Here is a 23,438-nt window from a genome sequence, read left to right as displayed (position 1 = left end):
ATGAGTGCAAGAATTCCTTTGCGCAAGGCAATAGGAAGATCATCATGAGAAGGATCTTCAACAGGAGTACACGACTGGTGTTGTGCTTTCTTTGGTCATTGACTATATACTCGAAGTGGATGCGTGTGAGGCCCAAGTGATGTACAGAGTCATTGGGAACAATAGGCAAGGGAAGCAAAATATCAGTATCTAGAAACTGACCACATGAAGAAAAGAAAGGAGTGGCTTCAAAGAAGGTCACATCCATACACACACCATAACGACGAGTGCTAGGGTCCCAACATTTATACCCTTTTTGAGTTCGATAGTATCCAAAAAATTCACATTTTATTGCACGAGGAGACAATTTATAAATTCTAGGATTTAATACTTGAGCAAAGCAAACACAACGAAAAACACGAGGAGGCAACGCAAATAAAGGACGATCAGGATAAAGAATAGAATAAGGAGACTTCCTTTTTTTTTTTTTGATAAGTAAATAAGGAGACTTCCCTTTAAGAACTGAAGATGGCATACGATTAATTAAATAGCAAGTAGTTAAAAGTCAACAGCATCCCCCCAAAATTCTTTCGGAACATGCATATGGATCATTAAAGTATGAGCTATTTCAAGTAAATGCCTATTTTTTCGTTCTGCAACTCCATTTTGTTGAGGAGTATCAGAACATGAAGTTTGATGGAGAATACCATGACTATCACAGAAATCGGAAATAGCACCTTTAACATATTGCATAGCATTTCAGATTGCAAAGTACGAATAACAAATCCAAACTGAACCTCAATTTCTTTATAAAATAGTTGAAGAACAGGAAGAAGTTCAGAACGATCTTTCATTAGAAATAGCCAAGTCATCCTTGAATAGTCATCAACAAAAGTAACAAAATATGAAAAACCTAATACACTTTTATGACGGGCAGGGCCCCAAATGTCAGTATGCACTAACTCAAAAGGAGAAGACCGATGATTATTGACTCGAGAAGGAAATGAAACTCTATGATGCTTGCCTAATTGACATGACTCACAATCTAAAGTAGACACCGACCCAAGAAATGGTAATGCAGACTTCAAGTACTTCAATGAAGGATGACCAAGATGATAATGCCACTGCTCGGCAGAGACCGTTGAATAGAGAGCCACACCACGAGAAGAAGAACCACAATCCAAGTAATAGAGACCATTTCGTTCAGGATCGCCACCAACCGTCTTCTTCATTTTGAGGTCCGGAAATATACAGTAAGAAGGATAAAAAGTGAAAGAAAAGTTGCGTGCTTTAGTCAGTTTACTCACAGATAATAAATTAAAAGGAAATTTAGGAACAAGTTGCACAGAGGATAATTAGAGGGAAGAAGTTGGGCTAGTTGTACCCTGGCCAACAATAGAACGAGTACTACCATCAGCAAGAGTAACGGAAGATGTGCAATTAGAGCGGTGCAAAGTAGAAAACAAAGAATCATTACCGGTCAGATGGGCAGAAGCCCCTGAGTTGATAACCAATGGGTAGGAGGAAGACTGTAAGTCTGAAAAACATGCATTAGTACCTGAATGCGCGAATGTGACAACATCATCAGTGGATTTATTTTGTGCCTTTCTGACCAAGGCACTTAACTCCTCACGTGAAAGTGTGACAGTATCACGAGTAGATGAACTTGGTTGAGAGAGAGAATCGCTCGAAACTAAAGGCTCTTTTCCAACAGAAGTATGTGAAGCACTGTCCGAAGAAATCACAGCTTGATTTGCCCACACTGGCTTTCCATAAAGATCCCAACAAGAATCAATAGTATGATTGGCACCATGACAATACCCACAATGGCGTGCTTCTCCATGTCCACAACCACGTCTACCTCGGCCTCTATCATGACCGCCATGTCCTCGTGAAGCCCCAATATTTCCTCCATAGCCACGATTACCACTAGAATTTCAATGACCCTTTGCAGAATTTTGACTACCTGAAGAGGTTAATAGTGCTGAATTTTCTCTTCCCACATGATGATTCAGCAACTCGAAGTAAACGTGCATAAACATTACCCAAAGATGGGAGTCCTCCATCACTAGCAAGAATCTGATTACGAACAGCTTGAAGGTCGGTGTCCAAGCCAGCAAGAAAAATGGATACATAAAATTCTTCACGTTGTCGTTTTAAAACATCAAGGTCAATAGTCAATGGGTGGTATTGATTTAGTTCGTCCAACAATCTTTGAAAGCACTGTAATATTCACCTATACTTTTACCGGACTGACGGAAAAGAAGCATCTTCTCATACAAAGAATATATTCGAGAAACATTCTTGTCCATCGAAAAGGTTTCTTGAACAGCATCCCAAATCTCCTTGGCAGTGTTAACAAACATAAAATTAGCCGCAATTGAGGGTTCCATACTGTTCCACAACCATTTCATAACCATGTAATTTTTAGTTTCCCAATCATCATATCCTTTATCAGTTTTAGATGGAGAATCATTTTTAATGTATTTGAGTTTCCTTCGAGCCCCTGAAGATATCTTCACAACCTGAGCCCATAACAAATAATTGGTATTACTCAGTTTAACGGTAGTAATTTGCTGCCCAACATGATCAGTAATTGCAGCAGCAGTTGTCTTGATTTCACTAGGTTCTGCCATGGATCCAGGAGTTGGGAAGAAATACAAAACTGAAGTTGAGAAGAGAAGAAACTAGAGCAGCCAAGACCAAACTGAACGCTGCCCAGCCAATAAAATAAGTAGAACTAGCCTCTTAACAGATTTCACAGGCTGGAAAAAAACGTGATCTGAACTGATATGAGAAACTAATCAGGTCAGAACCACACCACAATCGGGTTGAATCTGCAGGGGTTGAGTTAACCCGATCCTCCTTCACTTGGGTCGGATCTCTACAAATCAATGAAGAACTCTGCATATCAAAAAGAAATCTGAACCACTGCAACTTGATGATGAACACTGGTTGACGACGAACACAACCAACACTGGTGGTGTAAATCAGAAAGTGATGATGTGAAGGTAACTCGCTCTCTTGGTGATGATGAGGCCAACACACAGGCACAATGATGAAACCCTCTTCACGAGAACGGTGACGAACAATTTATAGTTGGGATCGTTTCATAATTTAGGGTTGGGATCATTGCTCTGATACCATGTTGGGAGATAAAAGATAGATAGAGAGAGAGAGAGAGAAACGAGATGTTTGGTAGTGTTCTCTTTAGATTACAAAAAACCCTAAAAGCAGATATATATACACACTTACAAGTGTGGCTTATTTATAGTATAACCCCAACTCTATCATTAATTACACTATTACTCAACATATACGAAATGTAACTTTAGTAAAAGTAACTATAGAGTGAGGGTCAAGATATTTTAATAGGTCAAGTGCAGAAAACACTCCTAAAGTTTGTTTACAGTGCATATCACACCCCTCACATGCAAAAAACAGCCCTAAAGTTTCAATTTGGTGCAAATAGGTCCCTCTGACAAATTTAAACCATAAGTTGACTAAATTACCCTTACTGAACCATTTTATAAAATATATAAAAATAAATAATTTTGTAAAATTACTGAAAATGACACTATTAGAGGATGCCCCTCACGTGCAAAAAACACCCCTAAAGTTTTAATCTGGTGCAAATAGGTCCCTCTGACAAATTTAAATCCATAGCTGACTAAAATATCCTTACTGAACCATTTTATAAAAATATATAAAGATAAATTATTTTATAAAATGACTGAAAATAACACAATTGAAGGACGCTGGCAATGGACAAGGAAAGATAAAAATATAAAATAAAAATAAAAGTAAAGATAAAAATAGAAAGAAAAAAAACGAAAACAAAATGCAAACTAAGGCTACGTTTAGTAACGAGAAACGTTTCTTGTTTTCTGTTATCAACCTCTAAAAAAGCAAAAAGAAAACAAAAACCGCGTTCAATAAAATGTTTTTGTTTTTCTATAACAGAAAATGTTTTCAATTTTTGTGAAGAAAAGAGGAAACATCAAAATGATGTTTCTTATGTTTTCGGCACTGTAGCATAGAAACGTTTTCACTAATGTTACTGCATAGACACTATTCATTTGAAATAAAATTCATATTATTTGTGTTATATACTAAGTTGCATATTAAATGTTAATAAAAATATATATTTTTAATGTAGAATATATTAAATATTGTATATTATTTTTTATTTTATAAAAATATATTTTAATATATAATATATTAAATAATAATGTAAATTATTTTTTGTGACAAAATAATTTTTGATATAGAATATAATGTTATTAAATAATTAAGCAGTAGATATTTTATATTATATCTATATTATATTATATGTAAATATTAAATTATAATTAATTTACAATATTATAACAGAATATATATTTTATTACATATAAGATATATTATTTAATATTTTTTATTCATAATAAATTATCATATGCTAAATATATTATATATCACATAATAAATGAATACTTCATGCATATACACGTATTTATATATATAATTGGTGGGAATGCTTTTGTCTTGGTATATCTAATTTTGTACTTATGATGTATTGGGTATTTTTAAGATTTATAATTTTAAATTAGATTTTCTAGATTTATGGCTTTTTGATATTAATGGAAGCAAGTGTCGTGTCTGAGTGATTGGGTTGGTCCCTGTGTCCGAGAGTTCGTGTTCAAGTCATCTACCCTCCCCTCTAATCACCAACTCCTAAAATTCTTGCCATGAATAAAATAAAAAAATTAAAGAATGTTAACAAATATGTTGTATTACTAAACACAGTTATTGTTTTATGTTTTCAAATTTGTGACAACAACGAGTGTTAATAAACATCATTTTTGTTTTCTATTTTCACTCAAGAAAGCAAAATCATGTTTCTTTTTTCTTAAAACTGCAAAAACATAAAACAAAAACGTTACTAAACGCACCCTAAAGAAACAAATTTTTTATTTTTTTATTTTATTTTATTTATTTATTTTTCTTTAACAGTGTTGGTATGAAAAATAAAATAAAATAAAGAAAAATAAATTTTAGTAGAAATGAGTAAACTAAAGTCTCAAAAAATTCAAATCTTTACTCTACAAATTCTCAAAGTTTTAAAAAAACCGTTTAGAGAAAAAAGTTTTTTAAATATATATATATATAAGGTAATGTGCACATAACACCCTTATACTATGAGATTAGTAGCATATATAAGCCCTTGGGCATTTTCGGAAGAGTAAAAGGGCAAAACGGGTATTACAATACTAATTTATGTCAAAGGGGGTATTTTTGCACAATGTTAACAGATTAGGAGTGTTTTTGCCACTTTTTCAAATAGGGGGTAAAAGTGCTATGCAGAGTATACTTTAGGGATATTTTTTGCACTTGTCCCTATTTTAATAAGCATATATTTTCTCTATCTATGCTATTTTATTCACAAGGACGAAGAAATTAGAGATGATGCTAATTATGAAATTGAAGCAGAATGGGTTAAATGGAGGAGTACTTTTGGTATATTATGTTATTGATGTGTACCTCTATTATTGAAAGGTAAAATCTGTAAAACAACTATTTAACTGGTCATACTTTATGGGACAGGATTTTGGGCGCTTAAGACAACATATTGATAATTTTTTATTTTTATTTATTTATTTATTTATGATAAATAAGATTATATTAGAAAACGTTCAAAAGGGGAACGCATCCAGTCACTGTACAAGGCCGAAGCCAAAGAACTAGTCCTACGGACCCAAGGAACCCAAAAGATCAAAAGTCTCCTCTATAGATTTACAAGTTCTCCCCATAACCCAACTAAAAAGAGAATTAATGATAACAAATTTCAAATTCCCAATGGAAGATTCCTCCCCGTTGAAAGATCTTCTATTTCGCTCCTTCCAAATGCACCACCAAACACAAAAGGGAACCGCCCACAAAAATTCACGAGCTTGGGCTCCCACAAAACAGCCTTTCCAAGCGACAATCAATCCCCTCGCAGAGCGAAGCATAACACAATGAAATTTGAGATGGATGTGTGGTAAGACAACAAAAATTAAAATTTGAAATGAAAACATTCGTGAAGCGGTTAAAGTAACACCGATTGGAGATCAAATGAGAGAAAATTGACAAAGATGGTTTGTTCATGTGCAACAAAACCGATAAACATATGTGGAATATTCAGTTAGTCCATTTAGAAGGTAATGCTAGGGGAGGGGGAGGAACCGAATTAGCATGGGTTGAGTTAGCGAGGAAAGATATGATATCACGTGGTTTGACTTAGGATTTGATTCTATATAGAGTAGAATGGAAAAATAAAATCATGTAGGTGGAAAAAGGATTTAGTAGATGTAGCACTGATGGAGGAGAATGTTGCTTAAGATGCCAAGTCATTTCTATGAAAGCTGAGGTAGGTTGCAAACTTGCATGACTGCATCTTTCAGGAATGATAGGCTTATGTTGAAGTCATTATAATTGTGAGGTTAATGCTCATGAGAGATGTGGATAAGGTTGTGAAAAAAGGCATGCTGGGCAATGGTTAAACAAAAATGTAGGCATTTATTTGGTTGCTGGCAGCTGGCCACAAAGGATTCTTTCACCAGCACAGAAGTGAAATTGTGACTTGTCAAGTTGAGATAGGATGGCTTTTTACTGAGCAAAATGCATTATTGGTCTTCCCTTTACAAGGTTTGTATTGTGAGCAAATATTTGATATTAGTTTCATTTTTATGTGATGAAGTTTCCATGCAATTTTGTTAATGTAATATTTTGTTGTCTGGCAAACCAATTTGTTTTTACCCAGTTTGCTTACTTTTTTCCTAATTTGATTAATTTATGCCAGGATAATTATCTGGACATAGTATTGGATGGTATTTTGAAGCGAGCGAACAACGAAGAAATTGCTGAAAATGTACTACTAAACTTGCAATCATTTTTTATAAAGCTTCTTACTCACTTCAACAACTTAAAAGACATATTTGCACTGGTATGCACGACTTTAACTTCTTTTTGTCATCTCTTCTGCTGTTAGCGTAGTGAGATTATATATTACCCCAGAGATTGAGAAAAATAGTTCTGCTTTTGCTTTTCCTCTTATTAATTTCCGCCTTCAAGTGTCATAGTTTTGTAGTTTGGGACCATAATAAAATATAAACCAGACCACTGATGGCTGATAAATAATATATATTTATTTTGTAGAAACATTTCTTTGAGATCTTAGATGTGATGCATGGAAGCTCGAGGAGCATTGTGAATGTGGCCATCCTCAATATGGCATCAAGGTATATTTGTTGGTTCAATACATATTATATTCTAATTACGTATAAAAAAAAATACATATTATATTCTAATATTCTGTGTCTTACCATGCCATCCTTACCTGCTTTGATGCCTAGGGCTGCCTCATGTTGCTGAAACACTTATAACCTGTTTAAGCCTTTGGAGGCTGTGGTAGCTAGATGTTAAGAGTGGCCTTGGGTATACATGAGCAGTCTTGCACTTGAGGCTTGGTCGATTTTCTGTATTTGTTTGATTAGTGGCATATATTTAATGTAGAAGCCATCAGAAATTTAAAATAAAAGATGTGACGAAGAGTGAAACCAAAACCAACATGACATGAAGTAAAATGTAAATATATTAAGAAATCAAATATAATAGAAGGTATAGGTTGTAATAGAAAATAGTGGAAGACTTTGTTAGGAATCAAGGCAAGAATGGCAATGATGATTCTTCTTAACCACGTATTCAATAATAGGAAACATCAATAATTGAAAGATTTTCCTCCACTGATTCCTCCATTAAATCTTTAATACTCTCCATTAAGTTGGAGCATGAATGCCCAACTTGCCATTGAGATGACGAGTAACAACAAGTGTGAATGATGAAGAGAGAAGAGAGAAGACGAAGAACAATGCTACCGAACACACCGACAGCCCAAACAAGTCAACAAAAAACTGCCGGAGACACGACAAAGGCGAGAAAAATGCTACCGAACACACTAGAAGCCCAAACAAGTTGATAAAAACTGCTGGAGAAAGCAAAGTTGAAGACAATGCTACCGAACACACCGGCAAGCCAAACAAGTCAAAAAAAGCTGTCGGAGACACGGCAAAGGCGAATAACATTACTGCTGAACAAACCGACAGCCCAAACAAGTCACAAAAACCCCTTTGCAACATTTCAGATGCTAAGGGAATACCCTAAGATAGGGGTCCGAACCTAGGAAGAGAAATTAGGCTCTGATACCATGTTGTAAATTATAAAACATATGTGAAGAGAAATTAAATGAGAAAAACACAGATATTTTGTGGTGGAGCTACTAGGGCATAGATCCAGGGCACAAAGAGGCCAAAGGGCGACATCACTTTTATAATACTCTCTCAATTCATACACAATACAATGGTGGAGACTCCTTTATATAGGAGAAGAAATTATGAGAATGGAAAGAATTAGAAAATAGGAAACAATGAGGATTTTTCTCCACTAATTCCTTTAGTAACACCAAGTCTTCAATAATAGGAAACAACATCAATTACCGAAAGATTTTCCTTCATTGATTCCTCCATTAAATCTTCAATATATACATTTTGATGTGTTTTGGAGTTCATACAGTTTTGCAAAATTACCAATGGAGGAATACGTCTCTTCCACAGCCGTCCATAGCTCTTTAGCTGTTTTCACAAATAGAAACCCTTTGCTGATATGTGGCTGCATGGACTGCAACAACCACGTCATAACTAGTGCATTATTTGTACTCCACTCTTTGAATTCAGGATCACTGTTTATACGTCACAGCCCTTCGATATGGTCGATCATCCTACGACCAGTGATATGCATACGAGCAGATTGAGCCCACTCCATATAGTTCGTCTTATCCAGCCTAACAGTCGTAATACAAAGGCCTGGATGGTGATTAACACTACTTCCTTGCAAACAAATCCCTTCTTGGAATTTCTTCAAAACCCTTCACACCCACTAGGGTTTACACAAACTTGCCCTAAAGTTTCAACTACAAACCTAGAGCTCTGATACCATGTCAAAATTGAAGAGAGAAATAGAAAATGAAGCACAAGGATATACACACAAAGCCCAAAGGGCTACATCGTCTTTATTATGTTCTCCCTTAAAATTGTTTACAATGAGCACCTCTATTTATAGGTGAAAGAATAAAGCGATAAATATGGAAAATACATTAATGGAGGATTCATAAAATCAATCCTATAAATCACTCCAATCATATTTTATCATAGACTAAAATCACTCCCACAATCTCAGAATAATATTCTATGGAGTAATTTAAGGTTCTTATAATAATATTCTCCGACACCCTTCCTCAAGTTGGTACACGAAGATTTTAACTCAAGTGTCCAACTTGAAACGAAGTACGAAGTTGTTGAGAGTTTGAAACGAGTTGCAAAGATCCGAGACGAGTTGATCTGAAGATCCGAGACAAGTTGATCCGTAGATCGGAAATGAGTAGAGTATAGAGTATGGTATGATAAACTTGCTCTGATACTATGTTGACTTTAAGATATAATCAAATCGAAAGTAAGTGATAAAGAAGAAGAAGAAAAAGAGAGGAAAGCGGATGAGAGAAAAAGAGAGAGAGATGGGGAAGAGAGAAAGAATGAAAGTATACTTTCATCCTTCCTCCACATTCTATTTATAATAACAAGTTGCAGAAATTACACATAAGCCCCAACATTATATAAGTAATAACAAATAAGCCCCTGACAACAAGGATGTGGCTGCGGTCCTGTCACACTACGAGTATTCTGCCTTTGAGGGCAATCCCTCACCACATGACCTTACTAGCCACACCGAAAGCAAGTCCTTTGACCTCCAACTGATGTAGGGTGAAGCTGTGGGCACTCTGACCGATAATGACCCGGCCGATGACACTGGTGGCACACTATTTGTCCCCGAGAAGATCTCCCTGGAAAAGACACCTGTGGTGTTGACTGTGTCTGACACTGCCCCTGAGAATGTGCATTATCCTCTATCTGCCTCTTCATAGGGCGATTCCCAAAACTGTGAGTTGGACCCAGACTGAGATCTGGACTCGAAAATCCTTTTGGTGTCCCGCAAGCTCTCGTCAACTAGCATAGCTCTCTGAACTAGTGTCGAATAATTACGCAGCTCATGTGGTATAATCCTATCCCTGATGCCACGCCTGAGTCCCTTTTCAAATCGTTTGCACTTATACTCTTCCGTAACAATCACTTTTGGTGCAAATCGTTAAACTCACCTCATACTGGTTCACTGTCATAAAATATGTATCAGATTCATGAACTCGTCCCATTTTGCGTACCTCCTAACTTATGGAAAATATTTGTCAAGGAAAAGCTTAGTGAAGGTAGCCCACTCCATAGCCTCAACATTATGGGTGTTCTTGATTGTCTTCCACCACTGAGCAGCATCACCAGTGAATTGGAAAGAAGCAAAAGACACCCTCAACTCATTCTCATGTACCCTGATAGTATCTAAGATCTTCGTCACTTGCTCCATCTAATCCTCTATAGCTATTGGATTAGGCTCACCACGAAATTCAGGCGGATCCATCCATTGAAACTCCCTCACAACAGTGATGGCTCTAGACCCAGATCCACTAGCTTGGGGTTGAGCCCCACTATGTGAGGTCATCATCAATTGTTGCATGGCCTCAGCCATTTGTCTAGCAAACTGAGCCCCATCCATGGGTACCTGTTGTGCCTAAACCTGCTGCACTTGAACCTGTGGCGTCGAAGTTGTGGGCACCGATGGTGTCTGTTCTGTGGCCACTTACTTTACCTTTCCCTTTCTCTGTGCACTTGTCTTTTTACGTGATGCCATTGTTCTATAAGGTTACAAGGAAGGGTTAATCATAATAGAATAATATCAAGCTAACACTTAGCACTTAGCTCGTTACTCATATTTCACCTAACAAGTACTACATTTCACAAAACAAAACAAAAAAATAAAAATAAAAATAAAGTAAAAATAACAAGTCAAACACATAATTTCAAGTCATCATGTAGATTGAACATTCATCCATCGTCCTAAGGTTTTCGTACCTAATGCTTTGATACCACATTGTCACGCCCCTGTCTCCAAAACCCGGTCCGTGAATAAAAGAAATAGAAATTAAATAAATAATAAAATTAATAGCAACTTAACATTTTTAAATGAGACCAATTTAGTTTGTTTGTTTGCTTTTATTTTTTTATAAATATATCTTAACTCATTTCAATACAACCAATTCTTCAATCTAACCCAGAATGAAAATACGTGCAGATAATGACACCCCCTGTTAAAGTCTTCAGAACCTAGTACAACACCCAAGCCACAACTTCTCCATTAAACCAAAAAGAGACTGCATGTATGTATACATGGTGATACATGGTTTCTCATAATCAAGTGTATATAGGTGGAAAAGTTTCACTTTGTCTCCTCCTGTATGGTATCCTTTAAAATTTTAACTACAGAAACTTTCTCGTGGCCTAATTAAACCATGTGAAGACTACCAGCAGCATGGTACACCGACCCTTCACCTATACACCAACATATATATATATATATATATATATAAAGAGTGAAAATTAACAATTCAGGTGTTCCCGAGGCATAGACGCCGAGGACACCTATTTACATCCCATGGCATGGGAGTAAATCGCCATGCCAGTACCCACTGGAATCATATAAGCCACGAGAAACTCTTAACTAGAACTTCTAATTCAACTAAGACAGTTCATATTGAAGCCAAACCTCACTCCCAATAATTAGCTCAACCCACTAAATTTGAAATAATAAATTTAAGCACCTAACAACGCAAATAAAATAAGAGTAATTATCAAATTACCTAAAATTAATCGCAATTAATTGGTCTAACAAGTACCAATTGAAATAATAAAATTAATCACATCACAAATGCAAACTATATAAGGTAGATAAGACGGTAACTTATTACAAGTCCAAACTAAAAATAATAATCCCAAATCCATATCAATATCAAAATAACTAAATTAATATAAATTCTCCAAGCCAAGCAACATTAGTAAATCTTCCAGGCATGCTAAATGTTTCCATTACTATCTCTTTTTTTTTTTTTTTGGGGGGGGGAGTAGAAAATACACTAACAAAAATAACCAATAATATATCAGATGCCACAACCAACCAACTTTGATGAAAGCATGAGTATAAAAATAATAATAATAATAACTTTTTAATCAATTTCATCCCAAATATTTATCTCAAATAAATTCCGGGCATTGTCTGTAATTCCGTGCACTTGACATCGCAAGCCACGTAAAACCTACTCGGTTCACGGGCTAATAACCCGTTGGATACGAGCATCACTTGGCCAAGTCTACAGTTTTTCACCTAAGGGCACCAAGCCCTATCTTGCTTTTCCGGTACAACCCCGTTAACCAATTAATTAACACTTAAACCAAATTTGCTAAGTGTGTCAAAATATAATCACTCAATGAAGTATTTTATTTTATTTTTTCATAATTGTTCAATGAAGTATTTTATCAAACACTTTTAATGCATTAATTCTCAAATAAATAAAAATCTGAATTTAAAACCTCAACTTATGCAACAATGTATATTCATGATATCCAGCAACTAACAATATATTCTCAAATAAATCAAAAATCAGAATTTAAAACCCCAACTTATGCAACAATGTATATTCATGATATCTAGCAACTAACAATATATTCTCAGCTAATACCCAAATTAAAACGCAGAATAATCTCACTTTAAAATAATTAAATAATAATTAAAATTCATATATAGAACATGATACTCAACAAAATCACAAAGAATAACAAATTACATAATTAAGGGTTATTAAGGTTAGTACACCCCTACCTCAATCAAAGAAAAGCAAAACCCTAGAAGATCAACCAACCACAAATCAGTACTCCAATAATAGCAAATTGTAGAGCATGTTGAATAGAGCAACTTTAGTTCTTGAACTCTTTACAAAATCCAACTCCTAGATCTTCAAAGTTTATAGAGAAGGATTGAAGAAGCAAGGGCTGGCTTTTTTTTTTTCTTTTTTTTTTTTTTAATTTTCTCTCACCAACTCTTTGCTTCACACATTTTCTCACACCATCTGTTCTTTTTCCTAGTTTCATTATTAGTACTGCATATATATATATATATATACCCGATATATGTATAAGACCCGTAGAAACCCAGTTGCATGCATTTTCCATATATATATATATATATACCCGATATATTTAGTTCTGTTGAATCTTTTAGTTAAACTGTGAAACATATGTTCTTGCCAAACAATGTCGTGTTTCTTATCCTACTAGTATTAATAAAAATATAGCTCCTTTGCAGCTTGTTCATTCTGATGTGTGGGGTCCATAATCTACTACTTCGTTACTTGGTTTTCGTTACTTTGTTGTGTTTGTTGATGACTTTAGTTGATATACTTGGTTTTATCTTATGAAGACCAAAGATGAAGTTCATTTCATTTTTAAAACCTTTCATAGGATGTTATGTACTTAGTTTGGTTGTCCCCTCAAAATTCTTCGATCTGATAATGGAGGAGAGTTTATGTATGGTGGTCTTGCCTCTTTTTTTGCTGATAACATGATTGTCCATCAAACCTCTTGTGTCGATACACCACAACAGAACAGTGTAGCTGAAAGAAAACACCGTTATATTACGTAGGTGACCCGTTCTCTTCTAATTGGGATGGGAGTGCCTAAAAGTTATTGGGCTGATGCAACCTTAACAACTACATATCTTATCAATCGTATGCCTTCTAAGGTTCTTGGCTATCAATCCCCCTTCTCTGTCTTACACCATGTCACTGCCTTGTTTACCGTCCCTCCGAAAGTGCTTGGTTGTGTTTGTTATGCTAACATTCGTCATTGCAAGGACAAAATGGACCTTAAGGCAATCCGATGTGTCTTTCTTGGATACTCCGCCACTTAGAAAGAGTATCGGTGTTATAACCCTACCACTCATCGTTGCTTTGTCTCCATGGATGTTACATTCTTTCAATTTGTTCCTTTCTTTTCCACCGCTCGGGATTCTCTACAGGAGGAGACTACTATACAAGTAGAGAATCCGTTGTCCATTCAGAGGGAATGCCCCCTTCCTTTACCTGTTCCCATTCAGGGGGAGCTTCTTACTGAGGTGCCTATGTCTAGTCCTCCTAACACTAATGATTTGTAGCAGGGAAAACAACCAATTGTCTACACTAGGAGGGCAAAACAAGTTATTGACTCACCCCAGGACCGAGAAGTCTCCCTTGATCCAGGTAATTCTTTAGTTGACATTGATACTCCTGATTCAATTCCTAATAGCATTCCTGTTGATCTTGATGTCCCTATTGCTTATCGTAAGGGTGTTCGTAGTTGTACAAAGCATATCATATCTCAGTTTGTAACGTATGATGCCTTATCTCCAACATATTGTGCTTTCACTTCGTGTATCTCCTCTGTATCTGTTCCTTCTAGTGTTTCAGATGCTCTCAGTCAAACTCCATGGCAGAAAGCTATAGTTTAAGAAATGATGGCCCTTGAGAAGAATGGTACTAAGGATATTGTTCCATTACCTAGGGTTAAGAAACCAGTAGGCTGCAAATGGGTCTACACAATAAAGTATCATGTAGACGGAACAATTGAGAGATATAAAGCTCGGTTAGTTGCAAGGGCTTCACTCAAACCTATGAAATTGATAATCTGGAAACATTTGCTCTAGTTGCCAAGATGAACTGTATACATGTTCTTCTTTCTTTGGCAGCTAATTTGAATTGGCCCTTACACCAGCTGGATGTAAAGAATGCTTTCCTTCATGGTGACTTAGAGGAGGAGGTGTATATGACTATGCCACCTGGGTTTAAGCTTGCTAATGGTCAGAATTTAGTGTGCAAGCTAAATAACGCTTTGTATTGGTTAAAGCAGTGGCCACATGCTTGGTTTGAGAGGTTCAGCATTACTGTGAAAAGAGTAGGGTACACACAAAGTTAGATAGATCATACTCTCTTCATCAAGAAGCACCAGGGTTGCACCACTACCCTTCTTGTATATGTTGATGATATTGTTATCACTGGAAATGATCCAGAATAGATTTGTCGAATGAAGTCTTTCTTGGGGACAGAGTTTTCAAGGTTAAAGATCTCAGATCATTGAGATACTTTCTTGGCATCGAGGTATGCAGATCGAAGAATGGTGTGTTCATTTCTCAACGAAAGAATGTGTTAGATTTGTTGACTAAAACAGGCAGGCTTGGAGCCAGACCTATTGATATTCCCATTGAGCAGAACCATAGGCTTAATGATGTAGATGGAGACCCATTAGATGGTATGGGAAGATTTCAGCGATTGGTTGGGAGACTGATTTACTTATCTCTCACGCGCCCGGATATTGCCTACACTGTTAGTGTAATTAGTCAATTTATGCATACTCCACGTACACCTCACCTTGAGGCAGCTCATCATGTTCTTTGCTACCTCAAGGGTCCACCTGGTAAGGGGATATTGTTTGGCAGTCTTGGCCACTTGCGTGTTGAAGCCTATACTGATGCTGATTGGGCAGGATTTGTGACAGATCGACGATCTACTTCAGGATATTGCGCATTTGTTGGAGGTAATCTTGTTTCATGGCGAAGCAAGAAATAGTCTGTAGTAGCTAGATCTAGTGCAGAGGCTGAGTTCAGATCCATGGCACATGGAGTTTGTGAGTTGTTATGGCTACGTACGATGTTGGGTGAGTTTGGGTTATCCTGTTCGCGAGTCAATGAAGTTGTATTGTCACAACAAGGCTGCTATTAGCATTGCCCACAATCCTATTCAACATGAATGGACAAAGCACATTGAAGTCGATCAACACTTCATCCAGGAAAAGCTTCATCTTGGGCTGATTTGTACTCCATACGTCAATATACATGATCTGATGTTTTGACAAAGGTTGTGAGCAAGACTTGCTTGCAAAATATGTTTGTCAAGCTGGGCATGATATATATCTTTGCACCAGCTTGAGAGGGAGTGTTGTTAGGGGCTTATTTGTTATTACTTATATAATGTTGGGGCTTATGTGTAATTTCTGAAAATTGTTATTATAAATAGAATGTGGTGGAAGGATGAAAGTATTCTTTCATTCTTTCTCTCTTTCCCCATCTCTCTCTCTTTTTCTCTCATCCGCTTTTTTCTCTTTTTCTTCTTCTTCTTTATCACTTACTTTCGATTGGATTATATCTTAAAGTCAACACAAAATACTAACACCTAAATACACCCAACATTATATAACAACAACACTAATAACTACTATAATAATATCGATGATAAAATTTAATAAGCAAATAATAGTAGTATTAATAGTAATAAAATCAAATAATCAAATAATGGTAATAATATTTATATTTTCATATGTAAGGGTCTTTACACTGACAACTCTAACATTGTATTTTGCTCAAATCCCTTCCTTTAGCCTGAGCTGCATAAGCTACATCCATTGGATTTGTGCCAACACCCTTTTGTTCAATTGCAGCCTGAGTCAAACAACGTTGTTCTTCTCGGAGAAGTTCACCAAAGCACATATTCAATGATGAAGAAGGATCTCGAGCCATCAGATTTGAGCGAATAGATTCAAAATCATGTCTCAATTTCATATGAAACTGATCTCTTTGAGTAATTTCATGTACTTTTTGAAGAGATGGTAGCCCCTCACTTGGGACAGTAGCATAAATTAGTTGCTTATATTCAGCCCAAAGATTCATTAATCTAGAATAATAGTCTTGAATTGACATATTCCCTTGGGAATATTCAGATATGTCCAATTCAAGCTGAAAACGCCCCCCAGGGTTTTCTTAATTGTAAACCTTTTTTAGATAACCCCACATATCTTTAGCATTGGAATAAGGCCGCAAATTGAGTACAATATTAGAATCTACTGAGTTTAAAATCCAACTAATTATCTTTGGCATCATTATACTCCCATTTAGCTATGCTAGCATTTTCAATCCTGTCTTTTGGGTCTAGGATTGATCCATCTACATGTCCCCACAATTCTTTCCATTTAACAAACGTACGGAATTGAAACTCCCAAGAAAAATAATTCTTCCCATTCAATTAAATGGGTAAGATTTCTGACTTTTCTGACATTCAAAAATAAAACTTCAAAAGAGACTAGAACAAAAGAGAAAAGATGAATGAGAACCTGAGATGATGCTAACTGCAATTCTTGACTGCAACTCAAGCCAAGATTGTCACCAGAATGTTCCAACTCCTTAGAAACAAGACACCATAGTTTTTAACAAAACTGTGATGTATCTTATCAAAAGAAACTTAGAACGTCTGTTGTATCAAGCTAGGCTCTGATTCTATGACAAGACGAAGAGAACAAAGAGAATTTCTAGGGAAAACTTGTCTGCCTTTCCCTTCGGGAGACTTCCTTTATATAATAATATTTACTATTCTATACAAGGAATGCTTACAACAATCATATCCCAAGATTTTGGGTATCCACAAATAATATCCCTAACTACAAGCAATCTATGAATCATCTAAATTGGAATGGAATCCCTAATTATAAGCTATCTTACAACTCATCAAATCATCTAATCTAATTTTGGTATGCGGATCACCTCCTCTGATACCTCTGATATCCTCCTCATATAAATGGATTATATGAATTGGGAATCCTTTAAGTTCTAGAATACTATTAATAGATCTATTAGGACCTTTCTCAGCACATTATTGGCTGCGGTCTGTCTTCAATTAATTAGATCTATTCTTTATCTGAATTTTTTTGACGTAAATTAGTTATGCTATTTCATGCTCTTAAAAGTATAATGAAGCCGTTATTTTGATCCATATTTTATTGGACAGGAGTGGTTGCATCTGTGATCCAACGATGATAAAGTTGCTTTTTGAAGTCTCTCAGGCTCTACATGATAGTATAAAATTGTCAAACATGAGAGATGATGATTATCAACAACTAGCACGCCTAATTTCTCGGTTTGTAAATATGGTAATTCAAACCTATACTTTTTGTTGTTGTTGTTATTTTTCTAGGATTAAGTCCTAAGATGTAGATTATTTTTTGGCAATGAACTTTGGTTACTTAATGCTGTTAGGTTGATTATGGACCACATGTGGAACACCATTTAACATTTTTAGTTGAATGCCGTGGAGCTTTCGGTAGCATAAATGAACTTAAGGTTCGTCTTTATTTACATTTCACAATAATATGCAAGAATGGTCTCCATTGGTTACTTTTAAAGATTATAATTGTTGTTTTTTTATTTTGTTCATATATAGAAGTATTGTCACATCTCGACTCCCGGAAGCATGAATTAACTACAAACTCCAAAAGTGACAAAAATTATCTCAAACCATTCTCAAGAGAAACCTAATTTAATTCCATGATAATGATAAGATACCTTAAATACTGTGAGTTTCAGAGTCTAAAACTCTCCATAATGTCAAAAGTCCGTGCAGCCCATATTATGTATGATGAAAATTTATAAATACATTACAAGAAATTATACATTAGTCTCAAACTCAAACAACATCAAAACTATCATGGAAGCCCTCAGTAGACCGATGCGGAGGGCTGTGGATCTGGGCTTCACCAAGGGTTTTAGGGTGGACAAAGATATGGCTCATCAGTTGGGTCTTTCCCATTTGCTTTTTGCAGATGATACTTTGGTCTTTTGTGATGCAGACGTGTCCAAGCTGAGATACTTGAGGTGTGTTTTGGTTTGCTTTCGGACAATCTTTTGGTTTGAAGGTTAATGTTGGTAGAGTGCCTTAGTTCTTGTGGGGGCGGTTCAGGATATTGCCTCTTATGTTGCGGTTCTTGGTTGTGGGGTTGGCACGTTTCCTATTTCTTACCTGGGATTGCCTTTGGGATCTCCGTCGAGGAGGGTGGTGTGGACTTTAAGAGAATCAAATGAAGAGTTAAGTAGACGAAGATGAAGAAGGGGTGGAAGAGGAGGAGAGAAAAAGAGAGAGAAATGGGAAAAGATGGAAACAGTGAAAGAATACTTTCATCCTTCCACCATATTTTATTTATAATAAGAAGTTTAAGAAATTACACACAAGCACCCTACATTATATAAGTAATAATAATTAAGTCCCTGACAACACTCTCCCTCAAGTTGGTGCAAAGATATCTATCATGCCCAGCTTGACTAACATATTTTGTGTTTACGTGTTAGTCACACCCTTACTCATCAAAGTGTGTTAACGCATGGAGTACAATTCAGCCCAAAACGAAGCTTTTCCTTGATGAAGTGTCGATGAACTTCAATGTGCTTTGTCCTATCTTGAACTGGATTATGGGCAATGCTAATAGCAGCCATGTTGTCATAATACAACTTTATCGACTCGCGAACAGATTTATCATCAAGTTTATGACAAGAAGGACTATGGTTATGAACAAAACAAGTACATCCGAAAACATGAGTTAGAAGGTGAAACAATGTATAATCAGGAGTGGGGCCTTACCACCTAAAACTTGAATGGGAGTACGATTAATCAGAAAAACAGTTGTAAGAACAGCCATATGCCAATAGAATTTATGCATATACATACCACTCAAAAGACATCGGACCACAGACATAAGATGACGGTTTGCGTTCAGCTACGCCATTTTGTTCAAGAGTGTTAGGCAAGTGAGTTGATGTAAAATCCTCTTTTTATTAAGTTCAGACCGGAACTCATTAGAAACATATTCACACCCATTATCAGAGTGAATGTTACGAACAACAGTGTTATGCTGGGTTTTGATCAATCGGAGAAATTAGGTAAATAAAGGAAGCACTTCAAATTTCTTTTTCAACACATAAACCCAAATATAGCAAGAATAATCATCAATAAATGTCATATAATATCGATGACCAGAGAAAGCAATAGCTGGATAAGGGCCCCAAACATCAGAATGGATAAGATCAAACTGTTTTCATGGGCTTATTTGTTATTACTTATATAATGTTGGGGCTTATGTGTAATTTTTGAAACTTGTTATTATAAATAGAATGTGATCACTATGGGTGTACGCACCACACAAGGGAAACATGCTGGAATCTACACGGTTGCCTTACTCAGCTCTTTCTAATGCTAATGCGAATGCTAGGCCAAGGCCTGGTCCATTTAGAGGGTTATCTACGGCACATACTGCAAAGCGCGAGACTACTTCTACTGGTCATGCCTCCTCAGGGCCACCGAGTTCTTTGTCCGGGGCTGAACTTGATGCTCTTCGATATCTAATAACACAACATTCCTCCGTTTCCATCTTTAGCTTCGCTCAGATAGGTATCTCTCATTCGGCACATCAAGTTTCCACGTTATCTGGTGAACCACCCTGGATTATTGATTCAGGAGCCATTGATCACGTGACTGGTATGGCATCTGATTTTTCTTCGTACAATTTAAGTTTTGGTAAGGATAAGGTTAGAGTGGCTGGTGGCACCTTTACCTCTATTGCGGGGAAGGGCACTGTTTCTGCCTCTCCTAATTGTACCATATCCTCTGTTCTTCATATCCCAAAGTTTACCAATAACCTCATTTCTATTAGTCACATTACAAAAGGCTTGAATTGTAGTGTAACATTTTTTCCATCTCACTGTGTGTTTCAAGAGTTGGACACGGGGAAGACAATTGGAACCATCCAACTTCACTGCGGTGATTTGAATTCCTGGATTTTCTGATGAGTTGGTGGGAAAAATGGCACCACCACCCACAAAACTTGAGCTAAGAGAACTAACAGTCAAGGACCTTAAATCTGCCATAATCTGTCACACGACAATAAACAATTCCAAAAACACCACAAATTCTGTTAATAAATCAAAGGGCTTCTCAGACCATAAACAATACCAATGTCTCCTCAAACCATTCTCGAAAAGTTCAAATACAAACTTTTTTAAGGAGCACTGCCCGCTTACATATTGCTGGATAATTTCCTTCTTAATATCCGGAATCTCTCTATAGACTCAAAAATGTTTACCCAAGCCCTTCTAGGTGTTGGAGATCAACTATCCCAATTTACCCAACCTTAGAAGAGTAAAAAAGAAATTGTAAAATTTAAAAATACTTGTCTTCGATCACAAAATAGTAACACAAAAACATGTGTAGGCAACATCACACAATGTCACAAACAACCTAAGATGGTTGTCACACAAGTAGCAAGGCTACTAAAAGGTGTGGAAAGTTGTTGGGCTCTGATACCAAGAAGAAATACAAAAAGAAGAAAAAAAGGGAGAATTGTGTAAAGGCTTGAATGAGATAATCACTCATTCACTGCTCTAGTATTTATAGATAAAAAGAGCACATGCTCATATTACAGGAAAGGAAATTAAATCAAATCTAAATCAAATCATAGCATATTCTATAACATATTCTATAGTATAATCAAATCTCTCCTAATACGGTAAGTCATTCCAAGAATCGTGGCTATCATATTTGCTTATAGAAAGAGAACCAAAAATATATATATATATATCCCTAAACAAATGCCTAAATACGCCTAAAATGAAAACCCAATAAATTTGCCACAATCACCGAGTCAACCCAAAGATATGATTTCCAGCACAAACAAATCTCATCTTGGAATCTCTTCAAAACCCTTCACACCCACTAGGGTTTACACAAACTTGCCCTAGGATTTCAACTACACATCCTAGAGCCTTACTAACCATGCTCTGATACCTTGTTGACTTTAGGAGATAATCAAAAGAAGAGTAGAGTTGAAGAAGATGAAGAAAAAGAGAAGTAAGAGGAGAAGAGAAAGAGAGAGAGAAAGAGATGGGCAAAAAGAGAAAGAATACTTTCATCCTTCCACCATATTCTATTTATAGTAAAAAGTTTATGAGATTACACATAAGCACCCTACATTATATAAGTTATAACAAATAAGTCCCTGACAACAGGTGGGGAGTTGGGATCCCATGGTTGAGTGGTTTGAGAGAAGACTTTCCAGGTGGAAGAAATAGTATCTTTTGAAGGATCGGAAAGTTACTCTTCTTATGAGGAGCACATCGTCGAGCCTCCCTACATATTTTCTCTCTTCCAGATCCCCTCATCGGTGGCTGGAAGTATAGAGTGAGGGCGCAGATCAACTTCTCTTGCATTGCACGGTGGCCAGGGATAGATGGGACATGATTTTTGCTCTTTTTAGTATCGAATGGGGCTTTCAAGAGTCCCCAAAGAGCTTGCTCAAGGTGTGGAGAGGTTGTATAGTGAGGAGGCATGTCCGAGACGCTTGGAGGTTGGCACCCCTTTGTGTTTAGTGTGACTTATGGCGAGAGCGGAATAGGAGGTCCTTTGCTGGGGAAGAGGTTCCGTTTTGGGTGCTTCAATTCTTTATACTCAGTTCTCTATTCTTTGGGTTATGTGGATGGAATTGTTAACCTCTGAGGGACCTAGTGGATTTTGTGGATATGTTGAAACTATGCGGGTTTATTGGCCTTATGATCTTTTTGTATTTGGATTGCGCTTCCCTTTTGAGTGCTCTCAAATGATATCTTATAAAAAATTAAATACATCAAATTAGAAATTTAAAACAAAAAAGAATTTTATTTAGAATTCCTTCTCTTTAGAAAGAATCCTAGATTAGGTGAAACCAAGAGAGTTATAAGAGCATTATATATTTATACTAACTATATTAAAATAAAACTGAAATAATTGTAATAGAATTAGGATTCCAATCGTTCAATCATGAAACGAGGCATCCCAATATTAAACAAACGAAACTGGATGATTCAATCAAAGTGAATTCTGAATATTTTCCACATTAATTGGAGTGCATCTATGTTTCTGCTTTATGAATATGATATTTTCAGGCATTTCTATTAATATCAAGTATTATTCCTATCTTGACATTTTAAATTTTGAGAGTTTTAGCTCCTCTTATAACACTGGACTAAAGTTATCTCCTATAGGACTTGTAACACATAGAAAGGACTTTTTGATATAAACTTGTTCACACCTAAAAGCTGGCTGGACACTTTTCTCCTATAAGACTAAGATTTACATTCTACTTTCAGGAAACTCTTGTTCATGCCAGCAACTGTTTGGTGATTAAAGCCATTAAAGGTGGAAAAGAACATCTGAGTTTTGTCAAATCTTGCATAGCATTTAGTGAAGTTACAATCCCTTCTGTTCCAGCTCATATTAGGCAGATGAATCTTTATCTTGAAACTGCAGAGGTATTATGTATTTTCTTTTATGTAATTTTTTCGAATTTTAAATGTATATCTGTACTCACTGTTTCGTTCCTAAATATCAGATTGCCTTATTGAGTGGCTTAGTATCTCATTCAGATGGACTTATAGAATCAGCAATCAGTTGCTTTCAAGATCTGGTTTTGACAGATGGTTAGTTCATCTATGCTTTTCACTATTAATGCTTGTGGAACACAAGTGTTTCAGTAAAATCATTTAATTGGATTACATAGAAGAGGAATTGTGATTCAGAATATATTTTATGAAACAAGTTTTATGGAAGTTTTGTATTTCCATTTTTCAGA

At 36.1% G+C, this 23,438-nt stretch overlaps 1 protein-coding gene across 4 annotated transcripts in view; it reads left to right on the top strand.

Moving 5' to 3' along the window:
- Positions 1-23,438, top strand: part of LOC132311079 (uncharacterized) — a 127,177-nt gene that overhangs the window by 65,057 nt on the left and 38,682 nt on the right. For 2 of the 4 annotated variants that reach the window (XM_059808798.1, XM_059808801.1), the window contains exons 12-17: positions 6,803-6,946; positions 7,159-7,241; positions 17,798-17,939; positions 18,046-18,129; positions 22,957-23,118; positions 23,199-23,286. In XM_059808798.1, the coding sequence (XP_059664781.1) occupies positions 6,803-6,946; positions 7,159-7,241; positions 17,798-17,939; positions 18,046-18,129; positions 22,957-23,118; positions 23,199-23,286 (703 nt within the window). The remainder of the gene's footprint in view (positions 1-6,802; positions 6,947-7,158; positions 7,242-17,797; positions 17,940-18,045; positions 18,130-22,956; positions 23,119-23,198; positions 23,287-23,438) is intronic. The other 2 variants (XM_059808799.1, XM_059808800.1) reach the window with 2 other exon arrangements.

Source organism: Cornus florida, unplaced genomic scaffold (genome assembly GCF_030987335.1).
Source record: "Cornus florida cultivar Cherokee Brave unplaced genomic scaffold, ASM3098733v1 CherokeeBrave_3.0.0_Hap2_Chr06, whole genome shotgun sequence".
NCBI classification, from domain to species: domain Eukaryota; kingdom Viridiplantae; phylum Streptophyta; class Magnoliopsida; order Cornales; family Cornaceae; genus Cornus; species Cornus florida.
This window is presented reverse-complemented; position numbering and strand designations above follow the sequence as displayed.